The 14,701-nt window shown below is 40.5% G+C and overlaps 6 protein-coding genes across 13 annotated transcripts in view; 4 read left to right on the top strand and 2 right to left on the bottom strand.

Annotated features, from left to right (window-relative positions):
• Window positions 1-80: 80 nt before the first annotated feature.
• Window positions 81-1,188, bottom strand: LOC113203671 (LYR motif-containing protein 4). The gene is made up of 3 exons (XM_026418467.2): window positions 1,011-1,188; window positions 577-697; window positions 81-448 (listed from the first exon to the last, which is right to left on the bottom strand). The coding sequence occupies exons 1-3, from the start codon at window positions 1,091-1,093 to the stop codon at window positions 389-391; spliced, it is 264 nt and encodes an 87-aa protein (XP_026274252.1). The 5' UTR covers window positions 1,094-1,188; the 3' UTR covers window positions 81-388.
• A 738-nt stretch (window positions 1,189-1,926) lies between these two features.
• LOC113203672 (trifunctional enzyme subunit beta, mitochondrial) lies at window positions 1,927-5,033 on the top strand. Its single transcript, XM_026418468.2, has 11 exons — window positions 1,927-2,162; window positions 2,644-2,809; window positions 2,883-3,070; window positions 3,147-3,334; window positions 3,415-3,589; window positions 3,665-3,795; window positions 3,874-4,001; window positions 4,072-4,159; window positions 4,244-4,394; window positions 4,475-4,563; window positions 4,649-5,033. The coding sequence occupies exons 1-11, from the start codon at window positions 2,096-2,098 to the stop codon at window positions 4,685-4,687; spliced, it is 1,410 nt and encodes a 469-aa protein (XP_026274253.1). The 5' UTR covers window positions 1,927-2,095; the 3' UTR covers window positions 4,688-5,033.
• Window positions 5,020-7,520, bottom strand: LOC113203673 (molybdate-anion transporter). The gene is made up of 4 exons (XM_026418469.2): window positions 6,505-7,520; window positions 6,020-6,424; window positions 5,544-5,938; window positions 5,020-5,455 (listed from the first exon to the last, which is right to left on the bottom strand). The coding sequence occupies exons 1-4, from the start codon at window positions 6,880-6,882 to the stop codon at window positions 5,248-5,250; spliced, it is 1,386 nt and encodes a 461-aa protein (XP_026274254.1). The 5' UTR covers window positions 6,883-7,520; the 3' UTR covers window positions 5,020-5,247.
• A 36-nt stretch (window positions 7,521-7,556) lies between these two features.
• On the top strand, window positions 7,557-8,685 carry LOC113203674 (ragulator complex protein LAMTOR2). Of its 2 annotated transcripts, none has more exons than XM_052273102.1 (3): window positions 7,557-7,971; window positions 8,179-8,341; window positions 8,429-8,685. In XM_052273102.1, exons 1-3 carry the CDS (start codon window positions 7,604-7,606, stop codon window positions 8,573-8,575), a joined length of 678 nt encoding a protein of 225 aa, XP_052129062.1. In that variant the 5' UTR covers window positions 7,557-7,603; the 3' UTR covers window positions 8,576-8,685. The 2 variants fall into 2 exon arrangements, with proteins under 2 accessions (XP_052129062.1, XP_026274255.1); XM_026418470.2 differs by having other exon boundaries at window positions 7,867-8,080.
• A 333-nt stretch (window positions 8,686-9,018) lies between these two features.
• On the top strand, window positions 9,019-13,242 carry LOC113203665 (reticulon-4-interacting protein 1 homolog, mitochondrial). Of its 7 annotated transcripts, none has more exons than XM_026418457.2 (11): window positions 9,019-9,153; window positions 9,246-9,509; window positions 9,869-10,106; window positions 10,190-10,335; window positions 10,419-10,574; window positions 10,700-10,786; window positions 10,879-11,084; window positions 11,287-11,472; window positions 11,544-11,721; window positions 11,796-11,980; window positions 12,417-13,242. In XM_026418457.2, exons 2-11 carry the CDS (start codon window positions 9,462-9,464, stop codon window positions 12,499-12,501), a joined length of 1,515 nt encoding a protein of 504 aa, XP_026274242.1. In that variant the 5' UTR covers window positions 9,019-9,153; window positions 9,246-9,461; the 3' UTR covers window positions 12,502-13,242. The 7 variants fall into 7 exon arrangements, 5 of the variants coding, with proteins under 5 accessions (XP_026274242.1, XP_026274241.1, XP_026274240.1 ...); XM_026418456.2 differs by having other exon boundaries at window positions 9,040-9,157; XR_003303256.2 differs by adding an exon at window positions 12,174-12,276 and having other exon boundaries at window positions 9,105-9,509.
• A 1,241-nt stretch (window positions 13,243-14,483) lies between these two features.
• Window positions 14,484-14,701, top strand: part of LOC113203664 (uncharacterized) — a 14,626-nt gene continuing 14,408 nt past the window's right edge. Inside the window, exon 1 of the mRNA XM_026418454.2 lies at window positions 14,484-14,626. The gene's annotated coding sequence lies outside the window, so the exon portion shown is untranslated. The remainder of the gene's footprint in view (window positions 14,627-14,701) is intronic.

Raw genomic sequence — 14,701 nt, 5'->3', positions numbered from 1 at the left:
TGTACTAATCTTCTTCAAACTGTCACTCTGAAGAGATATAAGGTATGTTCAGCTGGACATTAGGTAAATAAAACATTGCATACTTTTTAAATATCTATAATTTTAAAAAGAAAACACTTATCTAGAGCTACAAGATTTGTGACAATTCAAACAAATCAGCACATTCAAAAAATCAGCACATCTATATCACAGTTATGGCCTTGTTTCCACATTACTTCCACATTTACATTAAACAATAAAGGTAGACATAAGTACTAGAGCAAAGTATCCAATGCCTTTCCTGAATGGGCATAGCAAATTTAGACAACAGAATAAGGTCTAGCCAATAAGAAATGCTCACAGCTCAAACACAAATGAGGTAGGTGCAAAATGTACTAATTTACATAAGCTAACCAGTCTTCTTTTCTATCACTAGATTTTCTGTCCTATATAAATTGCCGACCATCACCTGCAAATTGACAAGCAAAAGTACACATTTATTAAAGATACACAACAAGAAAGGTTATATATAAGAACATGAACCACATGGCCAGCAGCCTTTTACATGTTACAACTGTGAAACTAAGATAAACATACCTGTCGTTTAATGACATCCAGGTTTTCTTTCCCGAATGTTAGAAAAGCCTCAATTTTCTTTGGATCGGTCTCACATTTGTGTTCTCGGAAATCGTCTTTCACCTTGCGAAGAGCATACATTCTGTCGATGAGACATTTTATTAGTAACACTTCACAATATTTAGCGGAATGAAGGTTTTTATAATAGTGGTGCAATGTTTAGGGACAAAAAGTACAGCAATCGGCAGATTACTTATATCATACAAGAGCATTAATTTTCTTTTGAATATTTTCAGGAAACGTAAAGGAGATCGGAGATCATTGGGAAGGTAGAAAAGAAGTATAAAATGTCTTGTGTGCATGACAAGCAACGAGGTTATGATATCACTTTTATACAATCGGAGGACTATGCCATAAAACTATGACAGTCACTGTAAAATTCATCCGTGTATCACCTGAAATTGTAGCTCGAAAACTTGCTCCCTTCCCGTAAAAGCGATTTGTAGAGCCTTAAGACTTCGTTTCTAAGTGAGGCCATTCCGACAGCTGAAGCAGCTATTCAATAGCTGACGTTATGAGGTCTTTTCTCTTTTCTTTCTTACTACTTGTGTTCCTCTTTGATCGTGTATCGTCACTACCCTTTAGTGTCTGGTGAGTGCGTGTTTGGCCTCATATCAAACACGCATCCACTGGGTATCGATTCACTAGGTCCTCTTTGCAATGTGTAAGGTCAATCAAATAATAAGGATGTTGTGAGCCAGAGATAATATTTATTCACCGAGAGTAGCAGTCGGCAAAACACAAACTCTTATTACCAAATCCCTAAGTACAATTATCACTTGATTACAATTGCTTTGCTGATTGTATCGATATATCGAAACCCTATTTAGTTGTAGATCAACTTACTGTGAATGGGGTTCAGTTGGCAGAACAAGGGCACCAACACTGACACAATCACTGATACACAAAGGGTTAGGCAGAGCAGAGAGCAAGTGCTCTGGCAGGGAGATGGATCGCTACTGAGGAGGAGTTCTGCTGAGCAAAACTCAGCAAGGCCCGGTAGGACCATGCAAAAACCAAAAAGGTAAAGAAGGGAAAACCATGGGCCGGGCCATTGCGAGCCAAAGGCTGCTGTATTCACAAGAGCCCAGCACCAAGTGAGGTGTGGAGAGGGGGGAAAAGATTTTGAGTGAAGGGGTATCGGCACAGCGTAGGGAGTATTGACACAGCGTCAAGAGTATCGGCACAACGCTGAAGCTGGCCGACAGCTGCAGAGCAGCTGCAGCCGACACCCCTCCCCCTCCCTCCCTCTGCCTCCCTCTTTTTCAATGATCCTTATTCGCAGTATAGCCCCGTAACTATTGGTCGACGTGTAAATAGTTACTTTTCCGACCTGTAACGCTATAACTTCCTGCAGGTATATAGAACGCCTGAACTGGGCAATGTTCATAGGTCGTCGTTAGAGTTGAACACGACCAAACGTTGCACAGCTGCAGCTGCCGGTTAACACGAGAACCATCGTATCGAACAATCTCCGAAAATGGCAATGCAAGTCGCTCTTGGTGTTTGTCGGGTCAACCCCAGCCCATTGATGACGATAAAAAATGGTGAGTACCGGTTGGAAAGGTTCAGGGAGGTAAAAGATGTACGTGAGCGCCGATCTGTCAGCTTGTCTCGAAATCACTATGATTGCCCACCTGTATTATTTGCTTCTGAAACCAATGTCGCCTCGGAATATCTTCTCTTATTTGCCAAACTTGTTTGGTATGAATAGGCTTAGTTTGACTTTGTAGCTTTCTACTAATGTGTTCTACTGGATAAGGTACCTCTATCATGTCCTTGTCTGATACCTTCATTTAGTGTCACATGCTGTTTTGTGTCATACTCTTTACTTTGCTTCTTTAAATGAATTTGTTCCGTTGCCATCATTGAAATATGCTTAGATCATGATGCCAATCGTCATGCTTATTATTTCTATTATGGACTTTGCTCTGTACTTATTAGTACAGTACTTAACAGGATTTGATAAACATTCTGCTGACTGATTTGATTATTATTTGACACTTACCCCCGTGCCCTCTTTTACAGTGTCTGTTCGCTGTCTTGCTACACAAGCTGCACCTAAATCAAAGAGCGTGCAGGATAAAACCGGGAAGAACATTGTATTTGTTGATGGCGTTCGCACTCCTTTCCTTCCCTCTGGAACAGACTATCAGAAGTTGATGCCTCATGAACTGGCGCGTCATGCTCTACTGTATGAATCTTTTCTTCCGTCTTAATATTATTCACTGTACCAAAAATACTAAATGTGCTATTTGATTTTCTAGCAACCTATCCCGCCGCACTGGTATTCCAAGAGAGGCAGTCCAGTATATTGTCTATGGCACTGTTATCCAGGAAGTTAAGACTAGTAACGTAGCTAGAGACTCAGCTTTGTGTGCCGGTTTCAGCGAGCGAATTCCTGCTCACACAGTCACTCATGCATGCTTGAGCTCCTGTCAAGCAATTACCTCAGGTTAGTCAGTCTTTGCTCATGCCCATTGAATTTTAATTTTTGATCCTTACAATTACTGTACCTTTTTAAATTTTAGGTATTGGTCTGATTGCATCTGGAGCCTATGATGTTGTTGTTGCTGGAGGAGTGGAAACCATGTCAGATGTGCCAATTCGTCTCAATCGCAACTTGAGGAGCATACTTTTAAAAATGAACAAAGCTAAGACTCCTTTGGCTAAACTCAAACTCCTAGCTTCGTTCTCACCCAAATATCTTGCTCCTGAGGTATACATATTTGATTTTTATTTCATTAACATTGTTTTATCTTCCAATTACTTATTAATTATCTTATTGTGAATTTGAAGCTACCTGCTGTGGCAGAGTTTACTTCCGGTGAAACCATGGGTAAATCTGCAGATCGTATTTCGGCTGCTTTCCAAGTTTCCAGGCAGGAACAAGATGATTATGCTAGGAGGTCTCACCAGCTGGCGCATGAAGCTCATGAAAAAGGATACCTTACTGATATTGTACCATACCCAAGTAAGAAGCTCAACTCCCAGATGTTTGATTTGAGACCAACTGTCAACCATTGCTAATTTTCTATCTATCTTGCAGTTCCTGGCTCTTCAAAAGTGATTAGCCGAGATGGCGGAGTCCGCGTTTCGACTCAAGACCAGTTGGCAAAGCTGAAGCCTGCATTTATTAAACCTCATGGAACTGTTACTGCTGCTAATGCCTCATTTTTGGTAAATTTATAATCAATTATCATCCCAGGGTTTTAATTAAATAAATTTTACTTTTAACCTATTTCTTTCTCTCTTAAGACTGATGGCGCGTCTGCTTCTATCATCATGCCTGAGAAGAAAGCCAAGGAAATGGGTGTGAAGCCAAAGGCATACCTAAGAGATTACATCTATGTTTCTCAAGACCCAGTACATCAGCTTCTTCTTGGGTTGGTGTTTGTAACAATAATAAACCTAATCTCTTTGAAATTGAAGTTAATTGTCATGTTTTCTTTTTAGACCTGCATATGCTATTCCAGAGGTACTTGCACGAGCTGGTCTTACTATGCAAGATATTGATGTGTGGGAAATTCATGAAGCTTTTGCTGTGAGTACTTTCGAACAGACTTGAAGAGATGAAGATGAAGACACATTATAACAAATGCGTTACAATTTAAATTGTTTTTTACAGGGCCAAATTTTGGCCAATCTGAAAGCAATGGATTCCGACTGGTTTGCCAAAACTCATATGAATCGTTCTGAGAAAGTAGGTGTTCCCGATTTGGCTAAATGGAACAACTGGGGTGGATCATTAAGTATTGGACATCCATTTGCTGCTACTGGTATGTACTTACTCGTTAAGCACTCACATACCTCTTTTAAATGAGAAGCCTGTAAATATCTTTGTTTTGTTCCCTAACAGGAGTGAGGCTTGTCTCACATGCTGCTAACAGACTCATTAAAGAGGGTGGTAGATATGCTTTGGTAGCTGCTTGTGCTGCTGGCGGCCAGGTAAATTACATGCTTGTTTTTTTTTTGTTTTTTTTTGTCTTGCCATTTAATGGACTCAACACTGATTTAGCATTTCTTCTTTTAGGGAGTTGGAATGATTATTGAAAGACATCCGGATGCGTGAAGAAATGGCAAGTAAAAGACTTCAACAACGGTTTTTAAGTATTCATATTCATCTTTTAAATATTGTTTGTTTTCTTTTACAAAACTTAAGGTAATCCTAAGATGGACTTTGACTGTTAATGCTATGAGTTGAACATCAATTTTCTTTTGTATACTTTTTTCCCCTCTGTCTTTTCTATACTTTGATTTTTAATCGGCTTCTCAAGTCTTCTGTATTTTTGTACAACTTGAATGTGTATTATTGTTTTATTGTAGATTTAAGACATTTATGTGCTGTTCACCTTCATAGCTATATTTTTTTATGACAGTTATAATAAATTATAAATAAAAACATTTGTCCCTTCTTACTGATTTGATTTTATTCAACCCTGAATTCCTTTCTGATAGAGGAACTTTACATTTTATAAACAGCTAATAACTTTTACTTGCAGACAAACATACCCTTACATCTCATACAGACTACAGTTGCTGAGATTTTTCCTGCCAAACACACCAAATATCACAGATAGAAAACAGTCTTTTAAAACAGTTGTAAATAAATGCAGTAATGAATTGTTAAATCTAAACAACTCCATTTGAGGAGCCACCATATTTTTGTAAGTAATGTGTAACAAATCTCTGACTAGACCAACAAGCAATTAAAAGAAGTCCTACACACATGACAAAAGATGAATGATACATTGATGCTGCTGTAAGATTTGACTTGGTGTTATTCTTGTTTAACCATGTCCACTGAAGGCAAATGCATGTCAAGATATTCATAGGTAACCTGCAAAACATAAATATGAACATAGATAAAACTATCTTAATGGTAGATAAATTCAGGAACTGTTAAGATATGGAAAGGAATAATTTACCTGAACCAAGACACAACACTTGCTCGTATGTCTTCCGGAACAGTACGGCCGGCTAGGTAACCCCAAGCAGGATAATACATTCCCACTGATACCTCAAAAACTAGAAATGCCACGTAACAAATTTGTGTCATTATTTGTGAAGTGTCTAAAGCTGTGAGGATAGCAACTACTGTCATTGAGACTGTCGCCATTTTCATTGCTAAACTTAACATATTTTCTGGGGATGTTAGCTCACTCGACATTATTGAGGAGTAAATAATTGACCCTAGCATAATGCTCAACATGAAGGCAGCAAATACAAGTCCTAAGGAAAAATTCAGAGGTAGTAGGATAGGTGACCACGCAATTACAAAAGTGTAAACTGCTGATTCGTAGAACATCTGGATTATCCCCAGCTAAACATAGAAACAGAAATTAATAGGATTAAAATCATGCATAAAGAAACTGCTTGCAAGACATTGAAATAAAGGACTTACATGAAGCAAAGTTTTTTCTTTTGGAGAAAAAATTAAATGTATTGATTTACAGGTAGTGTGTCTAAATGTAAAGGATTTTGTAGAGTCCAGTCCACAGTTTTCTTCCCAGCACACAGAGGTCACCATGCAAGCAGTGAGGAGAATTGGAATAGCAATCATGAAAGGAGCTAGAGGGCCCCAGCCACACAAGTCTGCCGCAATGCTAGACACAAAGCCAGCTACAACAGCCAACAGACCATTGTAAAAAGTGGCTTTGGCAAAGGTGTCATTCATCCATTCAGGAGGAAGCTGGAGATGTTGAATATGCTCGTGGATGTACCAAGCATTGAAAGCAGAAAATAAAATTGATGTGGCTATACCACTCAAAAATCGACTCAATAGGAGAATCCAAATAGACCGGAATGCCTGGAAACAAAATGAACTCAAGGTGATAGCAACCAAATAAATTACCACATCACACAAAAGAAAAAGAGAAAAACTGATACCTTTGTAAAACAGCAGAAAGCATACAATAGACAAAACAGGATACATAATTTCTTTCGACCGTACCGATCTGCCAAATGACCAACAACAGATCCAAAGAGAGAGCTAGACAAGAAACCGGCTAAAAATAGCTTTGATATCACAGAGTCATCAAAGTTATACTCATGATAAAGACGATATACATAAGGGCCTTGCAACCAGTCAGAAAATGTTGCAAGCAAATAAACAAATAGGTATTTCTGTTGTAACTTTTTAAATACAGCAATTTTTTCAATATCATTCCAATGCTCTTGAATTTTTTTATCATTATTTCTGTTTTTTAAAAACAATATAAATGTTGCAGTTGCAAGAGCCACAATAGTTGAGTACTCGAGGAACATTTTTGCTAGTTACAATCAAGACCCATCTACCACAGTGCATGAATTAACAACTAAACACGTCACTGACAATAAGATCAAAATTTTTAAGTAAAGTAAAAGACACATATGATTGAATAAAATGCATTCAACACTTCCTCACCACCAAATAAAATTGAAAAAGTATTAAAAACAAGTAAACATGAGGGTTAGAATGACAATTTGGTACACAAAAAATCCTTAAAATATGTAAAATGTGATTTAATAAACGATTATGAAATATTATAAAATAGTGTCACTTTGTATGTTAGGCAGAATCAAAGTATATCAATAAGAAATCAATCAAAAAATGTGAATAAACCCTATATTCCATGCATCCCACCATGATCCCACCCCCTTTCTCCTTTAGCAGACACGCCACGCCTCCTTATTTGTTTGTGGTTGTATGAAAAAGTGTACTGCGGTAAAGAGTTAAGATGATTTCAGGTAGTTAATATATTCCTTGTAAATTGTAACGCAATGCAATAAAATGCTTCCTCTTTCAAAGAATGATCGCAAAAATGAAGAATACACATGATAGAATGCTTTAAAAAATAAAATGTTTAAAAACTTTTTCTGTGAAGTGTTGGCTGTGCCGTGATAGTGCTTTGAGTGTGTCCGAATTCAGCCACCGACCGAGCACCGACCGGTCGGTCGTCGGGCGGTCGGTGGCCGGGCCGTGGCGAGCCACTCGCTCCAAGCAGCTATGCCACCCTGTCCACATTGGGTTAACCGCGAACCGCGAAATCCTTTCGCGGGGGATGATCGTAGGGCGCGGGTCTTACGCGGGGGATCGTCGCGGGTCCTCCGCGGGTCCTCCGCGGGGGTAGTCGCGATCCGCAACCATCCCCAGCGAAAGGACTTCGTGGTTCGCGGTTGGCATAGCTGCTTGGAGCGGCTCGCGACCGGCCGCTCGACGACCGACCGCTCGACCACCGACCGGTCGGTGCTCGGTCGGTGGCTGAATTCGGACACACTCTTTGAGTCAGCTGTCACCTGTCATCGCAAATCGCAACAAAAACACGTTATTTCCGTGATTTTGGACGTTTTTCATTGTCACCTGAAATACTTCGGGTTATTGGTGCGCTTTTGTCACTTCGTAAAAAAAGGTCACAATGTTAAGACCTAAAGCCTTAACACAAGTTCTCAGTCAGGCAAATACTAATGGTGTTGAGAATACTTTGTAAGTTCATAACCTTTACCCCACCCGAAAAGTAGTACAAAATGATGACTGTAGTCCTAAAACTATAATATCGACTGGTTTTGCTTCTCTATTTCCAGATTACTGAACCATGAAGGTGCTCTCTTGGCTTTTAGTGGATATGGAGATCATGATGCTAGGGTAATTGCAGCTATTTGCAGCAATATTTGGTCAGCCTACGAAAAGAATGGAAGAAACGCCTTCAAAGAAGATCGGCTACGGCTAGTGTTAATGGAATGCATGGTAAGTTCACGTCTCAAGACAAGACTACTCTTACTTTATCTACAGCCATATCATTAGTAAAGTAATATGATGGTTTTGTATTTTCAGGATGGCAAAGTTGCTATTACACAAGTGGCAAGTTTGCTTCTATGTCTGTATGCCAAGGAGAGTGTTGGTTTTGGATTACTGAAAGAAAAAGCACAAGCTCTTGCTACATATCTAGAAGAACCTCTTAAACAAGTGGCAACATCATGATATTTTTAAAAATATTTAAATTATAAGTCAGATTCAATTTTATACAAGAAATATTTAGAATGGCTGTTATCCCTCTGTGTTGATGAATAAAAATTATAAATTTTGTAGAATGTTTTGATTTTATAACTTGCGTCTTATTGACTTCTGATTCTGATGTCTATGTAGAGCGAGCAACCTTGCATGCATGAAAGCAAAAGCTCTATAACATTAGCAGAACCTGAGGAAGGTACAAGGGGAAGGAGCAAGATTCTCACTAGGATCATGCAGGAGAGAGAGTATAAATATTCACATTTTTATCAAAATACTTCGACGGCTGCGCCAACTGCATATGTCAATCAATGAAAACCAATCAAATAACTAAAAAGAACATAGCAATATTCGGTAGCACAAGTTTGGCCAGCTTGACAGAAGCTTGAGAAAAGACAGAAAGATTCAAATCGTCCTCGAATACCGCGCTCGAGTTCGGAAGGTTCGTCACTGTTTCCTGTGACGTCACTTCAGGAATCTGTCAGTGCTTTGCTTCTGCTGCTCCCTCCCCCCCGCGCAGCAAGTGCAAGGCCGGGGGGTTTGGATTGGATGTGTGTACGCGAAGAAATGTTAACCATGACCATGTCAATTGAGTTTTAAGTGCTCCGTACGAACCAATAATTGAACTATCTTTATTCTATAGAAACGTCTAAAAGTGCAGTTCAACTTCGCCACCAGTAGCTCACCGACCAACCTCGTATAGTTAAAGTTACTAGTAACTTTCTTCTGCTAAGTGAGGTTGGACGTCGAACGACCTTTGAAAATAAAGTAGATAAAAATAAATATGACTTAACTTCAAGAGGCTGCAGTACAAAGGGGTTGATATATTTGAATCGATGTCAGACTGCCATATCAAAGAATGGATGAAGTAGCGTTTCACCTTAATCAAAGACTGGAATTTATTCAGGTAAAACAATCCTTGATCTGTTTGTCATAGAATATTTCTTTTGAAACCAAATAACATTTCAAAGTGTTGCATTGAATAGAATAAGAGTTTTTTCAAGGTCATTTAAAGAAGGAAATGTGTGCCCAACTATTTATTACTTGATATGTAATAGTCTATGTAAATAGGACTGCATGAATGCAAGAGTCTATGCGTGCTACAAGGTTTTCTTTTACAACTTTTTCTATCACTTGAAATATGTGTATGACAAGCTGTTAACTTTACTTACTATAAACGATGATCAGGCTACCCTTGTTTTGGTTTTATTATTAGCTCTTCTATTCTTATAATGCTTCCTGTTGATGTTTACACATATATTACAGGTCCAGTTATTATCTGCGATCCAGCATGGGAACATGGCTTTCCAAAGTCGGTTACATGAATTACACAACCTAGCTCTAGTAGCAATTGAAAGTAATCAAGTCACAGCAGTTCGTCAAACATTTAACTCAGTTTGGGAAAAGTTTGTCCATCTTATTCGGGAAGTGAGATCATCCTTGCCTCAATCTGCAAATCCAGTTGTTTTATATGATGAGTTTATGCTGATGCTAGGGAATGAGTGTAAGTTTATTTAATTTTTTATCTTATAAACATAATAAGCTTATCCATTAGATGTTTAAACATTATTTTGTTTTTTAATGCAGTAAACAGACGAAATTTCTACACTGGTTGTGTGGGATTTGCCCTTGGTGGCATGATTGGTTTAGTGGTGGGTATGTCCCTTCACTCAACCCCAACACCTAGTCAGAGAATCAGAGGAGTTGTGTGTATTGATTACAGAGGACTGGATGTAAGTCTATATCAATTTTAATTTGATAAATTAAGTGTCTGTGTCCACTTTTCCTGTGAGTTCTTTCTCCAACCTATTTTCAGGCCGTCTCAACTAGTGATGATGTTCCCATGCCAGTTGTGACTGCTCCTGACCAATTGCTAATTGAAGTTCGTGCTGCTTCACTTGATTACCTGGACATTAAAATCTGTTCTGGTTATGGGCGAGTTTTACGCAGACAGCTGCATAAGTATACTCCTGTAAGTGTTATTAAATCATGTGATGATAATTAAATCATGTAATTAAGTGCCTACCATAGAGAGCAAAAGTATGTAGGAAGTATAATCCATGTACTTTATACAGCTTTGTTTGTCAATTTCTGCAGAGTTCTCCTAAAGATTTGCCCTTTGTTCTCGGAAGAGATTGCTCAGGTGTAGTAGTTGACATTGGACATGATGTGAAAAATTTTGAGGTAGATCCTATGTAATATGTAATACCCAATATTAGACGTTCTGCCTAAATAGAATATGTGTATTCTAAAGGTTGATTTATTTGTAATTGCAGATTGGTGATGAGGTATGGCTTGCAGTCCCATACTGGGCTTCAGGAACTTTAGCTCAGTATGTGGTAGCAAGAGAACGTCAAGTTGCCAGAAAACCAAGAGGAATTGGGTTTGAGGGAGCTGCAGCTTTACCATTTTCTGGCTCAGTAGCATGGGATGCCATGGTAAATCAGGCTAAATTAAATAGTCACAACACTCGAGGAAAGAGGTAAGACTTTCTTTTCAGAATTCATTCATTAATTAATTTTTCATTTCATTTCATTTTTTCCTCAGAATTCACTTAACTTTTATTTCCAATCATTAAGACCTATGTTTCAAATCACATCAGTGTACTCTTATCTGAGGAGGTTGTTCCCTTTTTTTACAACAAAACATCTTTAATATATGTTTTCTTTTTTTTCTGTTATCAGGGTTCTTGTTCATTGTGGAAGCAGTCCAGTTGGCTGTGTCGTGACTCAGTTAGCAAGACTCTGGGGAGCAAATGTTACTGTTACATGTCCAGCGAGAGCACTAACTGTGTGTAATGCTCTTGGGGCAGATGATACTATAGTATTTGAGGAAGGTCCAGTGGACAAACAACTTGCAACACGGAAAAGGTTTTGGACTATCACCTATTCACATTTCATCATCATTATGCATTAATAAAATGTCTGTCTATTTTTTCTAGGTTTGATGTGGTTTTTAACACATTAGGCGCTGTTGTACATGAATCATGCCTCAGGTTTTGTAATGACGATGGCATTGTTGTTACAACTGTTGCCACGCGAATTGCCTCAGACTCGTATGGTTTCATACTAGGAGCTTTGTATGCTCTCTGGGTTAAAGTTCAATGTCTAGTTTTGAAGGTAAAGATGCATGGGACATGTAATTTAATTGCTTAAAAAATATGCAGGTCCATTTAATACTTTAATTTTCTTAGCAGGAGAGAGTGGCTTGGGGTGCAGTTCATCTTAATAGTGATACCCTGAATGAACTGGCAAGGCTAGTGGACAATGGACAACTCCAACCTGTTGTGGACAAAATTTTTTCTCCTCGAGATGTAGAGCTGGCGTTCCAACATACAGACTCTGCCCAGGCTATCGGAAAGACAGTTATTCGTTTCAGGTACATATTTACCCAATTTTAACAAGTGTGTGTGTGTGTGTGTGCAATATTCTAAATTCTATAATTCCTTTTTGATGTGGACTTTAAAATTCCAAGAATATTATTGCTTATTGATCACTTTCACTGTCTGTTTTCCGAGTGTTTAACAACGTGTGTATTTGGTATGTTTATTGTTAAGCTTTTGTGCTTGCAGCTCTCGCTTCAGATGACATGGACTTTGGGGCAGGATCGGTGGGACTCCTTACAGATCTGCCCCAGCACCTTATTCTTAAAGCAGTCCTTTCGTGTTTGTCCTAGTATGTGTCCCATAAATTGCATGGTATTACTGTGATTCACTACTGATCATCATTAATTTAACACTGTAACTTACTGAAATGTTAACTTCTAACTATTTATTTTTTTAAGTTTTTAAAGTTGTCTTATTAATTTGTTTCAGTGGCTTTGGGTACATTGATGATGACAACCAGTCTACCCGCTCTCGATCTTCAGTCAGATCTTCAAAGCCTGACATTCTCTCGTAACTGATTCCTACAACATATCCACAAGCAGTGTTGCTTGAAGGACTATCATCTGTATCTCTATACATACTCAGATTACTCTTATGCTAATTGATGTTTGGATTTGTGTGTCCTACCATCATTTCTGAAGCTGTAGGATCTGCCTCAGATTTACTGCTGGCAAGCTAAAGCATGCAAGAGTTGAGTGAGCAAGTAGTCCTATTACGGGTGTAGTTTATCATATACAAGATGTTGTTTCCATTACTTGATCAGTTATGTAGGTAGTTATAAGAAATTGGCCAGCCAAGATAAACTGCCTTCTTTACATGCTCTGGCACTGAAATCAATCAATTTCATCGCTGTCAGCCACTATATTCAAGAAATGACGAGAGATTGCTCTAGTCATTTATGGATCTCTCTATCCTCTTTTGTCATGACGACTAAACACATAAGAGAATTTATTCTTTTCTCTTTGTTTGAGTGAGTGTATAATGAAACTGAAATTATGCTTGAAATATCAAAATAATGTTGAGAATTTTGTTGAACTGGTACTTATATCTGATTTTTTTCAGTTTGGTTCATTAGTCACCTACTTTGAGTATACTTGTACTTCGTAAGCACTATCCTAGAAAATTGTCAGTTCCTCTCCTTCAAATCTAGTTTGACTGTAGACTGCCTTGTTCATTCATCAACAAAACTGAAGATAGATCTTAGAAGAAATTGTACATAAAATTTTATTTTGAAATATGAACTAAATAATGATGATTGAATAGCTTTATTTCAAATAATGATGACAATAAGAAGCAACAGCATCCTCCTTTTTTTCTGCTGACCTCATCGCACGATGGACCCTTTTGCCAGACCGAGCCGAGGGGAGGGTATGCATGATCGACTTTAGACGGAGGCCGATAAGGCTTTGCTCTCGGTGCTCTCGGCGTACTTTGGGCCGAGTCATCCATGCGGCAAACAACGATGACGGCGGAGGTAAGTGTAATGCCTGGGCTTGCCCACCGGAAGACTCGGTGCTGCGAAACAAAACAACAAACCCTTGAAAACTTTTGAGAAAGTGGAGAACCCATGTATCAAAAATTGCATCATGACTGCCTTATATGCCCAATCTAAAATGTGCTTGTATTGTGCACAAATTGCTTGAAACGCCTCTAAGGCGTCAAAAATTCGCATATAATGCATATAATGCAGTCATGATGCAGTTCTGCTAACGGGGAAGCGCATAGAGTCCATCCTAATTCTTAACCTTGCGGAGTACGGAAGAGGGAATGCCCGTGCGAGAGCGCGGGGGGCGACGTTTCCGGAGCGGCCCTCTGGTAAATAGCTTGTGTGATCCTCGGGAAATTGTCAGACGCGGAACCACCCGACTCGGACGGACCTTCCCCCTTCACGACATGCCGCACCCCGCGCACCGCTCCGCTCCGGGGAGATAACAGACGGGAAAGACAACAAACTTGTCGGTGAGTGGCGCGGGCCGGGGCCCGGTCGGGGAGGAGAAAGGGGAAGGGGCCGGCCGGAGGGGAGGGGCGGGGCGTCAAGGTACGAATAGAGTGGGAGTAAACACTCAGCTGACTGGATCCAGGCGGGCGGCGGGGGCCAGTCCGAGACGCGACACGCTGGAGTTGCAGTCGTGGTCGACGTTGTGGTGTTCGCGGACCCCGACCAGTAAACACGACGGCCACCCGACGGACGCCGCTGGCCGGCCGCGCGCGCCGCGCACCTCATCGCCCCGCCGCCGCCGCCGCCCGCGGGCCGGACGCGACCCGCGAGAACTGGAGCGGAATGCGAATCGCGCTCCTCCAGCCAGAGTCGGGCGCCGTGCCGTCACACCGACAGGACCGACAGGCGGGCCGGGCGCCGCTGCTTCGAGCCGTTCGAGCCACCTGTTGTTGACTCCGCGGCCGCTTCAGGACCCTCCAGGAGGACGGGTCGACCTCGCCGGCCTCGCCGCAACCTCGCGCCCGGTCTGCGCGCCGCGCGCCGCCACCGCCGCCGCCTACACCACCCCGACGACGCCGGACCGAGACTAAATATTTTACGAAGAGCCTTTGATTGCCGTGACGCCCGTGACTGAGAGGATATTGCATCGCCGCCCGACGGATAACTAACTCGTTATTGGACCAGACCGGCCGAGACAGAGGTAAGTGTACCGAGTGCGGGGAAGGGCCGAGTTTCTCGTCGGTTCTTACTACACTACACACATACGCCCGCCCCC

The sequence above is a fragment of the Frankliniella occidentalis genome, unplaced genomic scaffold (assembly GCF_000697945.3).
Source record: "Frankliniella occidentalis isolate FOCC.00 unplaced genomic scaffold, Focc_3.1 Scaffold247, whole genome shotgun sequence".
Taxonomy (NCBI): Eukaryota; Metazoa; Arthropoda; class Insecta; order Thysanoptera; family Thripidae; genus Frankliniella; species Frankliniella occidentalis.
Note: the sequence above shows the minus strand (reverse complement) of the source record. Positions and strands in the feature narration are given on the sequence as shown.